General features: G+C 55.2%; 1 protein-coding gene and 1 long non-coding RNA gene across 45 annotated transcripts in view; one reads left to right on the top strand and one right to left on the bottom strand.

The window, feature by feature from the left end:
* GRM4 (glutamate metabotropic receptor 4) overlaps positions 1-22,092 on the bottom strand; it is a 135,895-nt gene that overhangs the window by 75,955 nt on the left and 37,848 nt on the right. For 2 of the 44 annotated variants that reach the window (XM_078000158.1, XM_028847664.2), the window contains exon 1: positions 13,115-13,308. The exons of 40 other annotated variants lie outside the window; for them this stretch is intronic. In XM_078000158.1, the coding sequence (XP_077856284.1) occupies positions 13,115-13,126 (12 nt within the window). In that variant the 5' untranslated portion in view covers positions 13,127-13,308. Of the gene's footprint in view, positions 1-4,371; positions 4,471-13,114; positions 13,309-22,092 lie in introns of those variants that run through there. 2 more of the 44 variants (XM_078000166.1, XM_078000157.1) reach the window with 2 other exon arrangements.
* LOC144340448 (uncharacterized) lies at positions 9,052-15,026 on the top strand. Its single transcript, XR_013416556.1, has 2 exons — positions 9,052-11,373; positions 12,250-15,026. It is a non-coding gene; the product is annotated as an uncharacterized LOC144340448 (long non-coding RNA).

The raw sequence follows: 22,092 nt of genomic DNA, 5'->3' as shown, positions 1-22,092 counted from the left end.
AGCATCTGAAAATCCACTGAGGGCAGCTGGTCCACATCCCACGCCATCCAAAGGTGGAACGAGGATGCTGGAGGGCAGGGAACGTGCCCAGCGTCTCAGTGCCCATCCGGAGCACAGTAGTCAGAGTCTCTGAAGCCTGGAGCTTTGTTCAAGACTGTTCGGCTCAGTTAGGGTTGAAATCCCCACCACAACCCCCACAAGGCCTCGTATGCCCCAAGTCAAGTGACCAGACGTCCAGGGCCATCACCACAGACACCCCAGGGGCTACCTGACAAAACCCACACTCCTCTGCCTGTGACCTTTTCTGTTAAAAGCACCTTGCCTTTCCTCCTCTGCCCTAATGCTTGGCACAGCATGTAAGTGTCCAGCACCCATCAGAGCCACCCTGCCCGGGGCTGTGACCCAGCTTCGCTATCCAACTCTGCAACCTTAGGCAATCCAGTGAACCCTCTCAGTTTCCTCCCCATAAAGTCATCACAATCACAACAGAAAGGACTGCATCAGCAAATACACAAAAAGTGCTTAGAACAGGCCGGGCGCATGGGGGCCCTGGGCAAATGCTAGATATTCTTATTAGAGAGAAAGGCAGGGCTAGGATCATTGTGCCCATTTTGTAGATGAGGAAGCTGAGGCCTGGAGAGATGATAGTGTCCTCTGAGTATCCCCATCAGGAGATGTCAGAAACAAGGTGCTGACTGAGCTGCTTGGGCCCCTGTTCCCACCCTCCTGGGCATGCCCTGCAGGCCTCCAGCTCTGCCCCACCCTCCCTGCTGACTCTGCTCTTTCTGTTCCACCCACAGGCCAGGCCATGCCACCACAGATTGAGTCTGGGATCTTGCAGCCACCTCTGGCCACCAGCCTTGGCCCAGCCAGGACCCAGGCAGACCTTAAGATCCCCACCTGGCCGGCGTAGCCCCTATCGCCCAGGGAGCAGGGGAGCCTGCGCGGGCCGGCACAAGCCCCAGGCTTGGCTGCATGCTCCTTGCCCTTCTGATCCTGGCTGCTTTAGGCCCTCCACCACCGGGCTCTCAGCATCAGCTGTTTGCTTCACAGATAAAAGCTAGTGATGCTTTTAGGTACATGAAAGCTGTGGTGGACAGGAACGTGTGGTTCAGAGAAAGAGGAGGAGAGTGCCGGCTTCCAAGGGCCTTGCCTGCAACATCCCCCACCCTGACTCCTCAGGGGCCTGAGTGGTGCAGCCTCCCCCACAGGGCCTTAGCTGCAGAGATTGGGGCGGGGCGGCCAGAGGTTCAAGAGGAGGGGTTGCCAACTGCCCTTTCCTTCCTCCCTCCCTCTGTGGGCTGGGAGCGGGTCTCACCTGCACACTCAGTAGGGCTCCCCTTCACAGAGCACCTGAGCACCCCTCTGGCCAGGTGCTGGGGACACAAATTTAAATAACACTCAGAGAATCAGCCTAGTTGGGGAGTCAGACTTGTGGCTGGGAGAACAAAGATTCCCCCCAATCTCCCATGGGCAAGGGAAGAGCCACAGGGTGAGGGGAACAATGGCAGGGCCTGGGGCCAGGCTGGTTGTGCACAGAGGCCCAGCCACAGGGGCTTCCCAGGCCCTGCTAAGGAGGGCAGGACTTTCCTGGGAGCCAGGGCAGCTGTGGAGGGAGCCTGGGCAGGGGTACAGGTGGTCAGAATGGCCCTCAGCCTGCAGGGGAAGAGTCTGGAGAGGCAGGCCTGGCAGTCCAGGAGGAGGCGGTGAGTGCACGGCAGACAGTAGCTGACGCTGCCTGATCTGGGACAGGGGCTTCGGGGTGGAGGGGAGGTGGGTGGCAGGCACTTAGCGGGAGACTCACAGCATTGGGGATCAATTATATGTGGTCACAGAGAGAGTGGGGACCAGCAGGGGGTGCAGGGAGGCAGCAGAGGGAGTAGGGTGGGGCCAGCACACGGAGAGGACGCCAGCAGTCCCCAGCCTTCAGCCCTGACCGGGCCCATCGCTGATGCACACCACTGGGTTCAGGAGCAGAAGGTTAGAGTAACCCAGACATCTTGGGACAGCCCCACGGAGGCCTCACACACCCATGCCCTCCACGGAGCTGTCCTGACCCCAGTGACCAAAGAACAAGGCCTAGGGGAAATGGCGGGGGGCACCTGGGCAGGGGACTGAGTGGGCACAACTGGGTGGTCTTTGGGAGTAGCAGGATAGACCCCAGATCAGGAGACTGTCTGTCCTTACCCCAGCAACTCCTCCAGGGACACACAATGGGGACCTTTGCCTTCAATGCCGCCTTCCCTGACACTCATCAGAGCCATCTGGGAACACCAGCCCCTTCCCCACAGACCCTCCAGGAATTCGAATCAGGCCTGCCTGGGCGCTCACCTCAGGACTTGACGCCCTCATTAATCAGATCGATTCCTCTGCTCTGTGGACGCAGACCAGCTGCCAACTCCTGCCCTGAGCATCCAGTCACTCTGGGGCCTGACCATGTGCCCCTGTCTGGCCCTGGCCAGCCGACCCGTGCCCCAGTGCTCAGGTCACAGATCAGCCTGCGAGGGCCCACCCTGGACCAGCCCGGACTCGGCCTTCTTCCTGTTAGCTGAAGAAGCTGCAGTTGCCACCCCAGGGCCCTTGGCCTCCCTTGCTCTGCTCCTCCCCCCAGCCTGGAGATGGACCTCCCCTCTGCCCAGTTCCAGGGTTGCTCTGGCCCTCCTCTGCCCCTGTAACCTATGCCCCCCACGATACAGCCCCCTTCCTATCACACCACGACCTGCAGTTTCCCCTCTGTGATGGAGAGTGCACGTCAGAGTGTCCTAGGCTGCAGGCACTATCATCAAAGACAGTAGAACTGGCCATGAGGCCCATGCGGTCCCTTTGCCTCAGCTGCTCCTGTAGCCACCAGCCTCCCCCCATACACTCTCCCAGAATCCACCCATGCTCCTCCAAAGCTCTGTCTGCTCATTCATTAATTCACTCACTTGACCAGGTTTACTGAGCACCCACTGAGTACTCTGCATGATCCCTGCCTTCCTGGAGCTGACATCCGAGTGGGAGAGACAATCGATAGTGAATGAATACACACAGAACTAATGCTGGGTGCTGGGCAAGAGCCATCAGCCCAGCATTTCAAGATCTCTGCCTTCTTGGGGCCACTTGAAAAGTTGTGGACAATGAGCTGAGAGCAGAGCATGCCCATCGCTTCTGTCCCACTGCACTGAATTGCAGTCCTGAGACCTACAGGGTACACATTTCCTCTGCTACTGTAAGCAATGGGTCCCTGAGCAATGTTCCAGCCCAGCCTGGGTCCCTGAGCAGAGTGCCTAGCCAACCCCCAGAGACATGTAACACAGCAAGAGTTAAGCTGACGCTATTTTAAGCCACGGAGCTTTGAGGGTTGTTTGTTATGGCACCATCACCTCGCCTATGCTGACAGACCCAAGGAGCAGTAAACATTAGGCTCCAGCTCTGGGAGAACTAGGAATGACTCTTATTTATCTCCACCTCAAGGCCCTGGATGTGTCAAGTTCACACTCATCACAGGCTGGTTTGGGCAGAATTGTATTGAATTAAATTCACACGCATACATGCAATCCTCATCATCATGAGAGCTAACACTTATCGGGTGCTTACTATGTGCCAAGAACTGTCCTAAGTAGCTTCATGCACCCTAACACCTTCAATCTTAGAATAGCACTATGAGGTGGGCCTTCTTATTCTCCCCATTTTTCTGAAACTGAGGTACAGAGATGTTAAGTTACTTGCCCAAGCTCACACAGCTAGTGTGAGCCAGGATTTGAACTCGGACTAGCTGCAGACTCCATGCTGCTGTCAGGTAAAACCTGTCTCCTCTGTACATGGTGGGCCTACACATGCATATGCATTTACACACACACACGCAACATCTACACACATACACTGAGAATCTGAGGGTGACGCTGCAGCCTCTAGTGAGAAGGCCGCCCCCATCCTGTGGGGCAGGATCCTCAGGGCAGTAGCCGGGAGACCAGCCCTGCTTCCTTTCCTTGCTGAGCCCCCACCTCCACTCCTGGCTGTCAAACTAAGGGCTAAAGTGGCCCACTCGTCTCCAGCACAAAAGATCGGGCAGGAGCCCTGGAAAGTTGTATAAAATGGCTCTGCTTTGAGCAATAGCTAGTTTCTATACATAATTATTAATTTCATGCTTATTATATGCAAACCTGTCTCCCAGACGAGATGAAATTGATTTAATTAGAAATTCCATCATCAAGCCTTTTGCATCTGAACTTTTAATTAGGATCACCAACCCCACACGAGGCTGCCAGAGAGTGATCTCGTGGCCCCTGACTTCTCTCCCGGAGGCCAGGGGTATGGCCAGGACGTGTGGACCACCACTGCCACCTGTGCCCTAGTGGCCAGGTCAGGGTCCCTCACTAGGATCCTAACCTGTCCTCCACCCCCACAGCATGACCCTGAAGTCCCAAGGGTCCTCTTTTTTCTCTTGGCACCATCATGGGGAAACAGCTTGGGAAGAGTTTGCACCATCTTGCAGCCAGCGGGAAGGACTGGGGCATTTAAGGTGTGCAGGGGACAGGAGCAATAACAGGCCTCCCCGCTTCCTGCAAAATTGACACACCAGCCTTCCTTTGGGAGCCCCTGCCAGGTGCTAATAAAATGCCCTTTACGGCTCAGCTCAGAGCAGTCTGTCAGAATTACCCGCAACACTTGGCATTTTAACAAAGCATTTTCATGCTCAACACCTCTGACCTCATCTCCAACCACTCCCAGCTTGGCCTCACTGACTCAGCTCCAGTCACGCCAGCCTCCTTACTGAGCCTCGAACTCTCCAGGCACACTTAGCCTCAGGGCCTTTGCACTGGCTGTTCCGCTGCCTGAATGCTCTTCCCCCAGACATGCATGCGGCTCGCTCCCTCTCATCCCTCACTTCAAGACTTTGCTCAAATGTCTTCTTCTCAGGCAGGCCTTCCCTGACCAATCCCACCTCCCTCCCCTGCACCCCGCCTTCACCTCCTCTGCTTTGATTTTCTGCACAGTGATCGCCTACTAACACACTATATTTCCTTACTTAATTCATATAGTATCCATCTCCTTCCAAAACAACAGCCTGGGGCTTCATGCTATCCCCCCACTGTGTCTTCAGACACCTGGCACAGGACAGGCGTTCATTGAACAAAGGGGACACCTCATTCTCTGTGCACAGCCAGCCCATGAGACAAGCACCTCAGTGCTGAAGTGCCTTCAGCCGGTGAGGAAGCCGAGGCCCAAAGCCTCAGGGCCTTGTCAAGGTCACAGAGCTGGTCAGCAGCTCCAATTCTCACATGGTCTGACGCTGCGCCCGGGCAAGCCAGTGGCGTCACTCTGCAGTAAGTGGGCCACCCATGGCAATGCCCGGCACACAGAAGGTGCTCTGAGGTCTCCTTCCTCCCTCCTGGGTTCAGGCAGGACCCTCCCTCTGGCATCCCTCGCCTCCTGGGACCTGTCGCACCGTGTCCCCCACTGACACCCCCAGAAGCAAATGCTGAGAAGCTGCCCCATGACACCCCCGTCTCCCCATCCCCGGGTTCTGCCCAGCCTCTTATCAGGAGAACAAGCAGACACTTGGATTAATTTCCAGGCCCGTTCTGAATTATGTTTTCCAGGAGAGAACCAGACAGACGCAGGCAACAGGCCTTTGAACAAATATTTCCCCAGAAAGCGCTTTATTCAGTCCCTTGTCTCACCCTTTTAAACATTACATGTTTTCTTAGGAGCCCAGGAAAAAAGAGGGGCCCGATAAGGCATGGAAGCTGGAGAAGAATAGAGGGCATGGAGTGGAGAGCCTGGGCGGTGCTGACAAAGGAGGCGGCTCGATGCAGGCTCAGAGGCAGGGCCGCAGATAAGAGCACCCGAGAGAGCGGGCGGAGGCGTGGACGAGGGAGAGAGCAAACGCGATCCTCAAATCAGCACTTGTCCTATTTCATAGGCGAAATGTAGATCAATAAATTACACTCACGTTTGCAGGTTTTACATGCTGACTCAGTAACCTTGTCAACAGTGATCCGTCAGGGGAGGCCAGGAGGAGCCCAGGTGGGCAGGGCAGAGGCCCATCGAGGAGCCCCAAGGGTCACAGCCATGCTCCCTTTTCCAAGGAGGGCTCAAAGTCCAACTTTCAGAGGTAAGAAGCTGCCTCACTGAGTGACCTTGGGCAAGTCACCTCCTTTGTGAGCCTCAGTCTCCTCACCTGTCCGCAGGCACCATGGTGAGAGACTGGCGTGTTTCAGGCACTGCGAGGGTCCCGAGGGAGAATGGGTGTTACAGAAGCCTGGGGAGAGGGGAGGAATTGGCCCAGACGTTCGGAGCCAGCCATGCACCTCTCTCACACACAGGAGGTGCGGCAGAGGCTCATGCACAGCCTTGCTTGGTAACCCTCACCACGGCCCCAAGGTAGGAAGCTGGAGCCCGATCCTCAGATGAGAAGCTGCCCCTCCGAAGCTGAGGAACGTGCCTGGGCTCATACACAGGCCCACCCAATGGCAAGCCGGGCTTCCTCTGTGCCACGGTGCTATCTGTGGGCCAGGACACAGGCAATGCTGACCTTAGGTCACACCCAAATGTCCAAGGGGCAGGGAGAGCTGGGGGCAGCCCAGGGAGGCTGTGGGACCCAAAGGGGTCAGGCTGAGGGTGGGGCAGGGGGGGCTTCCCCAGGGCTGGGGACACGGAGCGGACTGGGCCAGGGCCAGGCATCCTTGCCAGTGGGCGGGAGACGGCAGCAGCACAAGGCTACTGGAGTGTTCTTGTCATCATAACAGGACTGGTGGCTGTCGGCTAACGAGCACCTACTCTGTGCCAAGCACTTCATGTGGATTATTCACTTCTCTCTCACACAACAATCCCATGAAGCGAACATTACTTATTACCTTCATTTTTCAGATGAGGAAACGGAGGCCCAAGAATACATGGAAACAGGATGATACAACAAGTGGCAAAATGAGATTTGGTCTGTCTGGCCCCAGCCCCTGAGCACTCTCACCCCCTGCTCCCTCCCCACCTGGCACACACTGTGTGTCCATTCCCAGCCTCCTGCCCTTTGCCTACACCATCCCCGCACCCAGGAAGCAGCCCGGATGGGGAGCTGAGAGTCCCAGTTCCAGGTCTTTCCCCACCACATTCCTTGGGCGCCACTTCACATCTATGAGCCTCAGTTTCTGCATCTGTTCAATGGGGGCTTAATTAGGTGACCACTGCTGCTCTCATGGGTAAGGACAGAGGGGCCTCCACAAGGTGGGAGTAACAACATCCGAAAGCCCCTTCTCCAAAAGCCGACAATCCTCACACAGGCAGGCGCGGGTCTGGGAAAACCTCAGTGTAGTGCCTGGGGTGTCCGTAACTGCACCCCACGTCCTGATGACCACATCACCAGGAGCACTGAGTGCTGGCAACGGGGCGTGGCTAGGCCAAGAAAATTAACCATGGTGTCTGCCCAGTGCGCTCTCGAGTCAAGTTAATGTGCAGCGCTGTGTGTAATATATTGCACTATATTAATATAATATGATATAATGGGATGTATTACCATTATTGAACACATGAGCCGATAAAAGTCACATCACCATCTTTCCCCATAATTTATATCACAGCCAGGCCAGGGCCAGGCTGGCAGCCCCAGGCTGGCAGAGAGAAGGCCCTCCTGGGGCTCTGGGGGCTTCCACTGGGGAAAGGGAGCCTGACCCCTGGGAGGGGGGCCAAAACCCAGCTCGGAAGGAAGATGCAGGCAAGGCTAGGTGACCGGCCAGGCTGGGGGTGCTGAGCTGCGGCTGGGGCTGCTCGGTCCCCTCTCCCCAACGCCAGTCCTCATTGCACTTGGCCCCACTGCAGTATTTGACCCGGGTAGTCCCTTCCTCGCTTGGTGGTCCCACTACTCCTGGTCCCCTCCTTCCTCTCAGCTTCCTTTGCTCGTCCTGCCTCTTGTCCCTGATCCGACCCTGGCGGCCCCCAGGGCTCAGCGCTCCCTTCCCTCTGTCTGCCTCTCCACTCACTCCCTGGGGCCTGGGATTGCCCTCTCAGGGGTTCACCAGATCTCACCACGGCAGGCGAGGAGACAGAGCATGCACCCCTGAGCTCCAGGCTCCCATCCAGCTGCTGCTCCCCTGGGCTATCCAATGGGTGTCCCAAACTCAGCAGGTTCAAAGTCCTTCCCTGCCAGGTAACTGCTACTCTGCCTTCCAGCTGTGCAGGCCAGAGTGTTGACAAAGTCCTTGAGTCCTTTTCTCACACATCCCAAACCTGATTTATCAGCAAATATTGTTGGCTCTACTTGAAAAGAGATCCAAAATCCAACCACGACTCACCTCCTCCATCAGGACCACCCAGGTCCACAGCTCCAGCATCTCTGGCTGGGCTATCACAACAGGGCCCTTAGCCTCCTGCTGGTCTCCTGCCTCCCACACTTGCCGTTCCCACACACATGCACGGTGCATTCCCACCTGGCAGCTAGAGGAACCCAATTAAAACCTGAGTGACACCACAGGGCTCCTTTCTTTAAGAGGATCCCGGCCGGGCACGGTGGCTCAGGCCTGTAATCCCAGCACTTTGGGAGGCCGAGACGGGCGGATCACGAGGTCAGGAGATCGAGACCATCCTGGCTAACACGGTGAAACCCCGTCTCTACTAAAAATACAAAAAACTAGCTGGGCAAGGTGGCGGGCGCCTGTAGTCCCAGCTACTCGGGAGGCTGAGGCAGGAGAATGGCGTGAACCCGGGAGGCAGAGCTTGCAGTGAGCTGAGAACCGGCCACTGCACTCCAGGCTGGGCGACAGAGCAAGACTCCGTCTTAAAAAAAAAAAAAAAAAGAGGATCCCATCACGGCCAGGCGTGGCGGCTCATGCCTGTAATCCCAGCACCTTGGGAGGCCAAGGCAGGTGGATCACCTGAGGTTAGGAGTTTGAGACCAACCTTACCAACATGGGGAAACTCCGTCTCCACCAAAAATACAAAAATTAGCCAGGTGTGGTGGCCGGCGCCTGTAATCCCAGCTACTCAGGAGGCTGGAGCAGGAGAATCGCTTGAACCCGGGAGGCGGAGTTTGCAGTGAGCTGAGATCGCGCCACTCCACTCCAACCTGGGAGACAGCAAGGCTCAGTCTCAAAAAAAAAAAAAAAAAGAAAGAAAGAAAAGAGGCTCCCTTCTCATAGAGTAAAAACCACAGTCTTTCAATAGCTCCCAAGGCCTCTACATGACCTGCACCATTAGCCCCCTGGCCTCCCTTCCTACCACCCTCCCCCTCACTCACCCTGCTCCAGCCATTCCAACGTCCATGTTGTTCCTGAACAGGCAGGAGCAGGCAGGAGCCCACCTCAGGGCCTTTGCACTGTCTGTTTCCACACACTACTTCCTGCAACACCACACCTTTCACTCACGCATCTAGTGAGGAATGTCTGCCTCCCGTTGGCACATCAGTTCCCTGAGGGCAGGGGATAGATCTGCCTTGCTCACTGCTGGAGCCCCGGGACTTAGGACAGTGCCTGGCACCCACACCGTCATCTTGCAGGTTCTGCAAATAAATATTAATGACAACTACAAACAGGCGAGCCTGAGCAATGGTCGGTTTTCACCTGCTTCTCATCATCAGGTTTCTTCAAGATTCTGCTGGGGGATATTTTCTGCTTGCAAAGAGAATTTGGAAACTCCTGGCCTGGTGTGGATAAGGCAGCTGAGGAATGGATGGGCCAAGCAGCCAGCAATTCAGCCAAGACCACAGGCGGCTGGAGGCTGGCCCCTCCCTCCGCCCAGCACAGCCTCAATGGCCCTGGGGCAGAGCTGGCTGCTGAGCACTCAGCCTGCAGGGGGTATCTCCGAAGCCAGGGGTGAGAAGGACCCCAAGGGATCTTTGGCCGATTCCTGGCTGCCTCCCACGCTGTCCTTGGACATTGGCAGCCCCTGGCTCTGACCTGATCTCTGGTGGTGCCCGCAGGAAGGGGCCCACATACAGGTACTCATGGTAACCTTCCACTCCCTCTAGCACCTGGCAAGGGGGGGAGGCAATATGGCTCCACTCCATGATGGACACATTCAGAATATACCTCCTGAGCACCTCTATGAGCCTGGCACCACGGCAAGCACCAGGAGGCCACAGTAAGCGAAAGCAGACAAAGCTGTGAGCTCGTGAAACTGAGTCTAGCAGGAGAGCTGGCCTGTCACCAGACCCACACGCCAACACACACAAAATCGTGATGTCCGAGAGGCGGTGGGGATGAGAGCCTGGAACAAGGTCCTGGATCTGGTCAGTGTAGCAATGGAGGGCTCCCCTGAGGAGGCAGCATTTGGCTGACATCTGGAAGATAGGTAGGCAAAACCCAGGTGAAGAGGGGAGGGAAGCACATCCCAGACAGAAGGGGCAGCGGGTACAAAGGCCCTGTGGCCAAGGGCCCATGGCAGGTTCAAGAAACTGAGAGGCCAAAACAGAGGATGGGAGACATAGCATGATGGGCAGGATGGGCCCTGGATACCAGCGGGAGGCCATTGCAGTAGTCCAGGTGAGAGGAGACAGCAGCCTGGACTGGGATGTCTATGGAGATGGAGAGAAATATGACCCTCCCTCAAACCCTCTGGCTCCTGGGTCTCCTCCTTTGACAAACAGTTGACAAGCCCTTGCCTAGACACTGAGCACACCAAAAACACAAGGGCCTGGAGCCAGGAGACAAGGCTAACAAGTTCTCCAAAGCCAGCTGCATGGTTCCCCTCTGGGCCCATTCTTTCAAGAAAACAATGGTGCTGTGGGTTCTCTAGCTACCTCTGCAGCACAGGCAGGGCGAGGAAGGGCAGGGACCCAGCCCAGAGCAGGAGAAGAAGGCCACCCTACCCCACCTCTGCCATTGCCACACTCCGCAGCTCCGTGAGCTTGCCACGATGGGAAGACCTGAATTCTAACTCACCGCATGACCTCAAAGCAGACGGTCCTCCTTCCTGTGCCCCAGGTTTCTCATCGAATAATCCTAACAGCCACTATAATAAGAGTTAACAGCTCTCAAGCACTTATGATGTGTCAGGCTCTGCTCTTAGCACTGCTTATGCATTAATTTATTTAGGCCTCACCAGAAACCTGTTGCAGACAGAGCTGCTAGTGCCTAGCCCAGTGCACTGCGGAGGGGACTTGCCCAGGGATACTCAGCTGATAAGTGGCTGAGCCGGGGCTTGAACCCTCGCAGCCAGCCTCTGCCTGCCATCACACTATGCTGCCTCCACAGAGAAATAAGGATTGGATGGAATCACCTGAGACCCTCTGGCTCTGTCGTGGCAGCCTCCTATGATCCCCAGCCCAGAAATCCAACCTCCCAGCTTCTCTGGAAGGATGGCAGACCTGATTTGGGGGGGGGCCTCCCCCGCAGCCCTTCTACTTCCCTCCACGCCTGCAGAGACCTTCCAATGTCCAGTTCAGTGCCCACAGTGTGCCAGGTGCTGGGATGTGGCAGAGAACAGGTCAGCTCCTGCCCTGTATTGAGGATCTGCTTCTGCCATCTCCTGGCTGCCCACCAAGGTCTCCCGCTCACGAAGGCACTGGCACCAGCCCCCCATCCCTCCCTCTCACCTCCCCGCCTGTACCGGTGCACCTCGAGGTCCCCTCTCAGCTAGAGTGCCTGCAACCCTCACTCAGGTCTGCTCCAGGGACCCACCTGTGATAGTGCTTTCCACCGTCATCTCCCTTCATGCCACCCCTATAGCAGCCCTTCCCAGTAGGAATTATTACCCGCCACTCAGCGTGAGGACCTGGGGACTAGAGAGAAGTTGCTGTCCTCAGCTGCCAGCAGCTGATTGCAGCCCAGGCCCACTAATGCCAACCCCTCATTGATCTTAGCCCTTCCCACCCTGTCCCACCCACTCAGGCCCCTGCCCCAGAATCTTCATAAAAGGCGGAAGGTTGACAAAGCTCTGCCACCACCAACCCAGGCCTCATTGGGTCCCTGCAGGGGCTGCCTCTGGAGCAGAGCCTGCAGAGAGGCCTGCCACCCCAGTCAGCAGGCACAGCCAGGCCTCCCGGGCACCAGCAGACAGTGGGCATCTGCAGAGTACATTCAAAGAGGGGCCCAAAGCCCTGCCCAGTCCTCCAAGACCTCCACAATGCCTGCTGTCCAGTCTCAAAAGCGGATTTCTGTTCAAACCCACCCATGTCTCCTGGAAGGGGGCCTTTAACCATAGACTCTTAGCTGTGGAGGGCAGGATTACCCCCTACGGTATCCTTGACTGGGGCCTCTGGCTTCTGCTGGCCTGCCTCCTGCAACAGGCAGCTCATCACTCTACACAGTAGTCAATTCCAGCACCTGCGGCTGCCAGGCTTTCAGGATACTGAGCTGAAGTCTGCCTCCCTCTCACTTTCATGTGGTTCCAAGTTCTCTGGAGCCATGGAGACCCTGCCTGTGCCCTCAGCTGGAAGGACCTCCAAGGCTCTTTGACTCTCTGTTCCATGTACACCTCCCCAGCAGCCTGCTCCCCTTCCCTGGGTGGTCTAGGTCCACACATGTGCACACGGACACATGTGGGACACAGTGGGTCACATGATCAGGCACAACCGTCACTTAAACCATGGTGTCCCTTGGGAGGCTGAAGTGGGCAGATTGCTTGAGCTCAGGAGTTCAAGACCAACCTGGGCAATACAGCAAGACTGTCTCCACAAAAAATTTAAAATTAGCCAGGCATGGTGGAGAACAACTATAGCTCCAGCTACTTGGGAAGCTGAGGTAGGAGGATCGCTTGAGCTCAGGAGGTCGAGGCCACAGTGAGCCACGACTGCGCCCCTGCACTCCAGCCTGGGTGAAAGAGCAAGACCCTGTCTCAAAAACAACCACCAAAATAAAAAAAAAACCCACTTGTTGTCCCAAGCCCTCCCACACTGAAGGAAAGCCTTGGCCCTGCGTCGGCTCCACTGCCTCACTTACCTCTGCTCTTACCAGCCCCACTCCCCCACCGACCTGGCCACACTGGCCTCCTGCGACAGTCCCCAAGCACCCTAAGCATGGCCAGCCTCACAGCGTTTGCATGTGCAGTGCCCTCTGCCAACTGGGCTTTTCCACAGAATGTCCTCCTTCACACCATTCACATCTCTAATCGAACGTCACATTATCAGAGAGGTTGTTGCTGAACATCTCAGCCACAGCAGCCCCGCTCCTTGCCCCCTTACCATACCCCTTCTCAGCCCCACCTTAAATGACATGTCTCTCCTGGAGCATGTGTCTGCCTCAGCCTCCCCGCCATGCCTGGGTGCTGGACTGGTAGCACCTGCAGCCTGTGAGTCCCCAAGGCATCAGAGATCAAAGTGGTGCCCCTCCCTGGCCCAGGCTGCAGGCCATCTGTCTTGCCTGGCAGCTCTCCTCTGCCCAGCCTTCCTCCAGCTCAGGCCTGGAGGTGAGATAGCAGGAAGTTCCCCCCAGGGCAGGCTGGGAGTGACAGTCAGAGCCCACAAGGGACAGCCTCTCTCCAGGGGAACCCTGTGCCCCACAGACTGCAAGGAGCCAAGCAGAGACAGGGCTCCCCATGGGCACCCTCAGTCTGCCAAGGCTGGGGGCAGCTCTAGACAATCTGTCCCATGCATCTGGGTATCAGCTGACAGCAGCAGGGGCCAGGGAGGAGGAGACACACACAGACCACACATATACACACACACACACGCGCACACACACACACGCCAGGATCCAGCCCTTCCAGGAGCCGGTGGAGGCATGCTCTGAGACAGGCAAGGTCACTCAGGCACACAGGTGCACTGAGCATCCCTATACACCCCCACCCCACACACATTCAGGAGCAGCGGCTCAGGCAGGTGTGCCCACACGTGGATGAGGAGCCACTCCTGGACTCATACTCACAGGGCTCTTGGTGGTAAGTACAACCAACCGTGCAAACACACACACAAAGACACACATAGAGTCAGCACTGGTGAAGGCAGCATTAAGGAAATGCTCTGCATTTTGGGGAGCACGAGAGTGTTCATAACCCACCCCAGATCTTGCCATCCTGCCCAGTTGCCCATCAAGCAGCTGGAACTCTTAACTGCCCACGGTAGGCAGGAAAGTGCTGTCCCCCACCAACACCCCAGCAGGGGACAGCTTTCTGCAGAGCTGGGTCCTGCCCGTGGGAGAACCAGCCGGGCAGGGGCAGAGCTCCAGGTGGGCGAGAGCTGATGTGCTGGGTGGGGGTCAACATGGGCAGCGGCCAGGTGGCAGTGGGGATGGAGGAGGATTAAGGTCGCTGGGCACTGGCACCGGCTTGGGGATGCCCAGAGGATGCCCCCGGGGCACCATGGGCTGGAGTTGGCAGCACTGCCTCTCTCCTCAGTCACCAGCCTGCCCAGGAATTGGCACTGCTTGGGGGAGGGTGCCCAGACCCGGCACACCCCCACCTGTTCCATTTCCAGATTGTCCAGATCTTATTGAGGTTTCTCAATAAGAAAAGGAGACTTGCCCGGAGATTCTGAAATGGGGAGGCCTCCTCACTCACCCCAAGTTGCACCTAAATAAACGTAGTGGAAGAGGGTACATGATCACTCCCTGAGAGCCCTGCTTCAGCCCAGGGAGGAGAGAGCAGTGCCTGTAATTTGTTTTAATAATCCTGCTGAACTGGGAGAAAATTAACAAATGAGAAACCAGCTTGAAATTAATCAAACTTCTCCCTGTCCATCCCCCCACCTTCCATCTTAATGAAGGTTATTTATCCAACGAGCGATAAAACACAGAATTAAATTAAACAGGCCCTTTCTTTTCCTCCTCTCCCCCGCCCCAGGGAGGCAGCATCTCCCTGCTTACAGCTCTATAAGCCATGCCAGGCTGGCGGCCATGGCAGACCCATGATTCCTGGACGCCAATCAGAGGGGTTTCCCAGAAGGAGACCCTCAATTAGTGCATTCCCTGTTTGGGTCTCACTGACAGCTCTCTGCCAAAAATATGAAAGGCAGTTAATTCAACCACCCTCCTGAGGTGGGAGAGAGGGAGGTCCCTGTTGTTGGGTCTTATCTGATGCAGCTGGGGGGACTCACCAGTTTCTCTGTGGGGGACAGAAGGGCCTGAGTGTGGAAGGTGGGGAGTGTGAGCTTCCCCCAAAATGAGGACACTTTAGTGCCCATGGCAGGTTCCAGCTGGAAACTATCCTGGCCCCAGCTTCTTGGTGGGAAGGGGTTGGAGGCGGCAGGAGAGGCTCAGGAAACACCTCTAGTGAAAACAGGACTCAGCCCCCCACCCCATCCCCTGCCTGGCTCCCTCCTTTGCCTGGGGCCCAGGGCATGAAACACCAAGAATAGGAGTGACACAGATGCCCTCACCGCACCTCTCAGCCAGGGATGCTCCCATACCCCTAACTTCCTCTGTCAGTTTGCTAGGCATCTGCTTCCCCAAACTTCTCTTCCCTGCAGCTTTGAATCCATTTATGTTTTCACCAGGACCGTCTTTGGGAGTCACAGGTTGCTAAACAACTGCTCTCAGGGTCTGTCCTTAACCATTCCCTTTGGTCATTCCCTCTGGCTTTGAAAATTGCAATAATAATGGCCTTCCATTTACAGCTTTTACCTACATTCTCTGTTTTCCTTCCTTCCTCCCTCCCTTCCCTTTCTTCCTTCCCTTCCTTCCTTCTTCCTTTCCTTCCCTTCCCTCCCTCCCTTCCTTCCTTTCTTTTCATTTATTTCTATTTTAGAGATGTTGCCCAGGCTGGAGTGCAACAGTGCAATGACAGCGCACTACAGCCTCAAATGCCTGAGTTCAAGCGATCCTTCCACTTCAGCCTCCTGATAAGCTGGGACCACAGGTGCTCACCACCACGCCTGGCTAATTTTTAAATTTGTTTTTGCAGAGATGGGGTCTCACTACGTTGCCCAGGCTGGTCTCGAACTCCTGGGCTCAAGTGATTCTCCCACCTCGGGATTACAGGCCCGAGCCACCGCGCCTGGCCATGTTCCCCCATTTAAACCTAACGTTGACCCAGGTAGGGAGATATTTGTCGAAATGCCCACTTTTTAAGGAAAACAGACGCAGGTTCTTGGGCAGGGTTTATCTAGCAGTAGCTGGAGGTCCCAGCTTGGGCTGAAGTTTGAGGACTGGGGTGGGACTTGGAGGGAGGATGGGGCTCTGCAGAACGGCCCAGCCCTCTGAAAGCCTCCTCGGGGACTTTCTGTGGAGCAGGGATGAGGCTGATGGCCCTCGGGGAGGAGTGACGGGAGAAGGGAGGAAGAAGAAGCAAGGCAGCAGGGTGCAGCTGAAGGCTCTAACAGTGCTACAAATCTGGTCCTCACATGGCAGCCGGGGAGCACTTTTTAAAACGTAAGTCTAATTGTGTCATTCTGCTTAAAACCCTCCAAGACTATCTACTGCACCTGGAGTAAAAGTCCTCCTCTATCTCAGAGCCCACAGGCCCTGCTGACCCAGCCCTGCTACAGCTTCCCCTCCCCTCTGAGCAACCCCCTTGCTCCTCAGATGGGCCAAAAACATTCCTGCTTCAGGGCCTTTGCATTGGCTGTGCCTGCCACCCAAAACACCACCCAGCCACCGGGCTGCCTTCCTCACTCACCTGGGTCTGTGTTCCAAAGTCCCCTACCCAGGTCTTCCTTGACTGCCTTGTGCGCAAGAACCCTTCCCCTCCTTCACCACTCTCTAGCCCCTGGCCTTGGGCAGGTCCCCTCCACAGCACCTGTCCCCACTCATGTAAATGATTACACCATGTCTCCTGTCTTTCTCCCGTGTCCAGAAGGTCAGCTCTGTGTGGGCAAGGATGGTGTGCGTTTGGCTCACTCTGCTGCATTCTCAGCCCAACCCAACATCTGCTCCTAAAAGATGCTCACCAACTGTTTGGTGGATATATGAACCAATGGATGTCACCATGCATAAGGCCATCATCCGGGCCACCATCATCTCCAGGCTGAACTGTTCCATCCGTCTCCTCATCACTCTCTCAGCTTCAGGCCTTGCCCTGTAACCAACCCTCCAGTCCACACCCAAAGGAATACTTCTAACTCCCAAATCCAGGCAGGCACCATCCTGCAGGATCAAGTCCACCTTCTTGACCTAAGCCCCCTGATGTCCCCCAGCCCCTCTCCACTTACCCCCTGCCCAACCCTCCCACATGCCACATCTCTGTCACAGACAAGCCCAAGGTCCCACCTGTGCCCACCCTCTGCCCTGAGGACACTGCCCGGCTCCACCTCTGACAAGAGCTGCCCCACGCACACCTCATCAGAACTGCTCTCACCCTCCTCTCAGCCCCTAGACCCTCGCCTGTACCCCTCACAGCCCTCCCACACCCCAATTCAAGCTGTGGCAAATCACATGCCCGTCACACCTCCCCATCCAGGAAGGACCCAGATTTATTCACTTGGCAATCCTGCCCATCCCCACCACCTGCTCTAGTATCTTGCACAAACTTGGAGCTCCATATATGTTTGCTGAATCAAATGGAATCCATTCAAAACACAGCCCAGGGAACGTGTCCGTTAAGAGGGGCCTTTTCTCCAGGTCACCAGCATCTCAGGCTGGTTTGAGGTCAAATGGACCTTTAAGTGCCACTAATCACTGCACCCAAGAGCAGTTGTCCCCAGATTCTGCTAATCTCTCCTCAGCGGTTGTCTGGGTGCAAAGAGATTCACCATTCACCAGGGTTGAGAGACGGTCACGGCCCTGCCTAAATGGCAACGTGCTGCCTCTGGGCCAGCCACCAGCCAGAACAGCAGCTCCTGGCCCACTCCACAGCTTGTATGTGTGTGTGTGTGCGTGTGTGTGTGTGTGTGCATGCGTGTGGCCACCCCCGTGGGTGAGGACAGCAGGCACAACACAGCCACTGCTGAATTATTTATTCCCTACATTGTTAGCGCAGTAGAGAGAGCAACCGTGTCTCCAGGCTTCAATTAAAATATCACGGCACCCGCACCGTCTGCCCGGCCACATGCCCAGCTCCCACCAAAACTGGCAGGAGCGCATCCTCTGGGAAGCATAAGCACCCCAAGCCCAAATTGCTGCCCCTTCCCCCGCTCCCAGCCACGAGGCCCTGGTTCAGGACCTTGGACAGCAGCCTCCAGGGGTCTGCCCTGAGACACTCGGCAAACCTTTCAGGCCTCTAAAAGACCATTTAGTAAATCGATGCTCTGAAAGAGCCTTTATAGCTTCCCAAAGGGGCCCTGGGACAAGCCTTGCTGGGTTTTGGGCCTAACTCCAATCCTTTGCCTGCTCCCAGCCCTCCCTAAATAACTGTACAGCGCGAGGCTGGAGGAGGAGTTCCAGGTTCTCACCCTAGTTCTTCAGGCTCCAGGAGGAACTGCGGACACATCACACCTCCCTGGGCTCCATTTGTTATCACTCAGAGAATGCCAACGACAGTGGCCAGACTGTGACCTCCATGGACGGTCAATCAGTGGAAAGGGACTTTGAAAAGGTAAAAATGAGGTACCAATGTTGGCCGCACCAGAAGAGGGCTTTAATTATATACAAGTGGGTTTTCTGCGGCCTCACCACCCTTGTCCAACCTGGAAATCCCTGATTCTGGGGCACAGGCTCAGAATGAAGAAAGAGCTGACGGATCCTTCAGGAGCTGGCTGGGTCACAAACTAACTGGGTCACCCACGAGATTTAATTCAACAACCCCCGGACTAGAATATGAGGCCGAGTGAAATCAAAGTGGGCGAGCTGAAAAAGAGCAAGAAATTCTAAACACATGCCGCCTAGAACTGCAGAATGAGCACCGGCTTCAGGGACAGGCAGCGCCGCAGGCCTCCACTGCTTTCTGAGCAAGCCTCAGTCTCCTCTCCTGTAAAATGGGGCCAGTGATACTGACTTCCTAGATGGTGACTCGCACAAGATAACCTGTGAAAACACCTAGCACACGCCAGACACATAAATCCAACCATTCGTTTTATTAAACATCTACTATGTTCCAGGCACTGGAGACCACAGCAGGGAAGAAGAGAGACACGACCTTGCCTCATAGAGCTGACACCCCAGTGACCAGGGTTATTCTCTTCAGGATAGCAGAAGAGGGGGCATTGGAGAAGGGCCTCAGAACAAATGTGGGATTACCAAAGCAAAGAAAGGTGGCAAGAAGGTACAGTCTCTTTGGGAAAATGATTGGCAGTACCTCCTAAAGCTAATCATTCATGCAACCTATGAGCCAACAATTCCACTTAAAATATGTATATGAGAAACGAGCGTTTACATCCACTAAAGGACACAAATGTTCAGAGCGGCTCTATTCATAATAGCCAAACACTGGATTCAGCCCAAATGTCCAGTGGCAGCAGAAAGGGTAAATAAATTATGAATTACCCAAACAATGATACAATAAAAGAGTACAGAGCAATAGAAGTGAGCAAACCACCAACAGACCCAACTCCAGGGGGTTCTCACAGACAATGTGAGCAAAAGAAGCCGGACATAAAAACCTCGCTGCACGATTCTGTTTACGTGAGGCTCAAAACCAGGCGACACCAGTACACAGTTAGAAATCAGGCTATTGATTATCCTTGGGGAGGAGAGGATATGAACTAGGAGGGGCTCATGAGAATGTTCTCTGTCTGATACGGGCACATGCATTTATAAAAGTTCAACGAGTCATGCACCTGAAATTTGTGTATCTTACAGTGTATACGTTGTACCTCCATTTTAAAGAAAAATGTAAAGGAATGAAAAGGCAGACAGAGCATTCTTCGGGGCAGGTGGACCATCAGAAGCAGAGGCCCAGCAGATGGGAAGCTGGGGGGATTCAGAGACTGGCCTCAGGGGAAACAGAACTGAAAATGGCAGGGCCAGAGGGAGGGAATGAAGATGAGGTGGGCGAGACAGGCTGGGCCAGTCCAAAAAGGCTTCCAAGGCCGTGCTAACCTGGGAGCCTCAGGGGTATCTGCGTCCTTCTACCAGGCCCCTCTGCCACGAACCCCACCTGTCCATGGTGAAGGATACTTGTGAGGTCATCCCTCCCTGCCAGCCTGGCTCCCTGCCCACCCACTCCCTCAGCTGCCACATTGGATTTAAATCCCTGAGTTGAATTTCCGGGGTTTAGGGGGCTTTCATCCTGAGCATGCATGAAGTGAAGCCACGGTCCCTGGCTCCCATGCCTGCAGTTCATTCAGCACCCCAAGTATCACCTGGGACACCTGGCTACCTCCTACACTCCACCTGCCACATCCACCTCCTCACCCACCCCCACGGGGAGCTCACCTGAGCACCTGTCTTTCCCAGGATAACTGCTCCAATTAGGTAGGGCTTCCCACCTCCTGCTCCTCACCACCCAGCACCCAAGGCTGCACCATCGCATCTCCTCATGGAGAGAGAGGCCACTGGAAACGCACAGATGCAGCCAGGGAAGCAGCCCCAAGACCTCACATCCAGCCACCAGCGAGACGTGGTACATGAAAGATGCGAGGGCCCCCCATGGGTGATGACCTAGCCATTGAATGAATGCCAGTCTTCAAAGACTAATCAAGGATATTGGAACATGCTCACCACTGTAGTCTAGTGGACAAAAGCTGGCTACAGAACCATATAGATGTTGTGATCTCAATTTGGTAAATTACACAGAAGAAAGGCTGGAAGGAAATACACACACGCATCAAGGCTGTCACCCTGGATAGCAGAATGAGTGAGCAATTTCAATTTGCTTCTTCACGCTTTTCTGTTTTCTTCCAAACCTGCGACAAACATGCTGGCTTTTATAACCAGCACAACAGAAAGGGCCTAAGGGACATCAAGTCCCACTCACAGAGGGACCCATGGCTGCCTGTTCCGTGCTTAATGGGATAGAGCAAGGGCTGACCTGATTCCAGCCTGCAAAGCACCCATAGGCTCCTACACTAAGAGCTGCTGGACTAGGAGGACACACTCATGACTTTCAGGTGTGTGCAGGGGCAGGGCACTGTGCTGGGGGCCTGGGACCCTGATTCGAAGTCCGGCTCTGATTCTAACTGGCTGAGGTGGCCCCCCACACATTAACTTCTCTGGGCCTCAGTTTCCTCATCTGTAAGCTGTCCTGATCACATTGTAGGACTCTTGTGTGGAATGATCAAGAAGTGACTGTGAAAGCTGTAAATTGTGAACTATTGGGATTTATCCCTGAGTTCCCTATTACCGTTCTCCACCAGGCCCTCTGTCCCATTGCAGTCTCTAAGAAATGCCCAGAAGCCACCTACAGCAGGCATCTGAAAGTCCTGAAAACCGTGGGCCATCCTCACATGCTAATTCCCAAGGTTCACATAAAATATGCATTTTTTAATTGAACTGGAAAGCAAATAAAAGCAAAGGAAAAACCCACCTCCTTGTTCAACAGCAAAATTGAGGGCCTGTCGCAGATCTTCAGTAAACATTTACCTAATGAATACAACTGTACAAACTGGAACCAAACCCACTAACTTAATCTCTCATGAAGATTAAAATGGTCATGGTTGAATCAGGTACTTGCTGCTAACTTCCAGTAGGTTCTCTGCCTCGCTTCTTTTAGGAACTGAGATTTGTTTTCCTATATTGACATCTCTCTGTTAAAACAAATAGAAACGTGTGATTCATCCCTCTAGATTCTGTGGAGATCCACAAAAGAAACAGGTGATGAGGCCAGGCACAGTGGCTCACGCTTGTAATCCCAGCACTTTAGGAGGCCAAGGCTGGTGGATCACCTGAGGTCAGGAGTTCAACACCAGCCTGGGCAACATGGCAAAACCTGGTCTGTACTAAAAATACAAAAATTAGCCAGGCGTGGTGGCAGGCGCCTATAATCCCAGCTACTCAGGAGGCTGAGGCAGGAGGATTGCTTGAAACCAGAAGGCGAAGGTTGCAGTAAGCTGAGATCGCATCACTGCACTCCAGCCTGGGTGACAAAGCGAGACTCTGTCAAAAAGAAAAAGATAAGAAAAGTTCTTTAGAAAGAAAGACAGAAGGAAGGAAGGAAGGAAGGACGGAAGGACGGAAGGAAGGAAGGAAGGAAGGAAGGGAGGGAGGGAGGGAGGGAGGGAGGGGGGAAGGAGGGAGGGAGGGGGAGGGGGGAGGGGGGAGGGAGGGAGGGGGGAGGGAGGGGGGAGGGGGGAGGGGGGAGGGAGGGAGGGAGGGAAAGAGGTGACGAATCCCTGACCTGCTACATGAGGCCAGGTCGGGATCGGCCACAGGGCCTCCTTCTGGGCATGTCCTGCAGAGGTGGAGGCCCAGCCACAGGGCACCACTGGATCAGTCC

Source organism: Macaca mulatta, chromosome 4 (assembly GCF_049350105.2).
Source record: "Macaca mulatta isolate MMU2019108-1 chromosome 4, T2T-MMU8v2.0, whole genome shotgun sequence".
NCBI lineage: Eukaryota > Metazoa > Chordata > Mammalia > Primates > Cercopithecidae > Macaca > Macaca mulatta.
The sequence above is the reverse complement of the archived record's forward strand: the minus strand, read 5'-3'. Positions and strand labels throughout refer to the sequence as shown.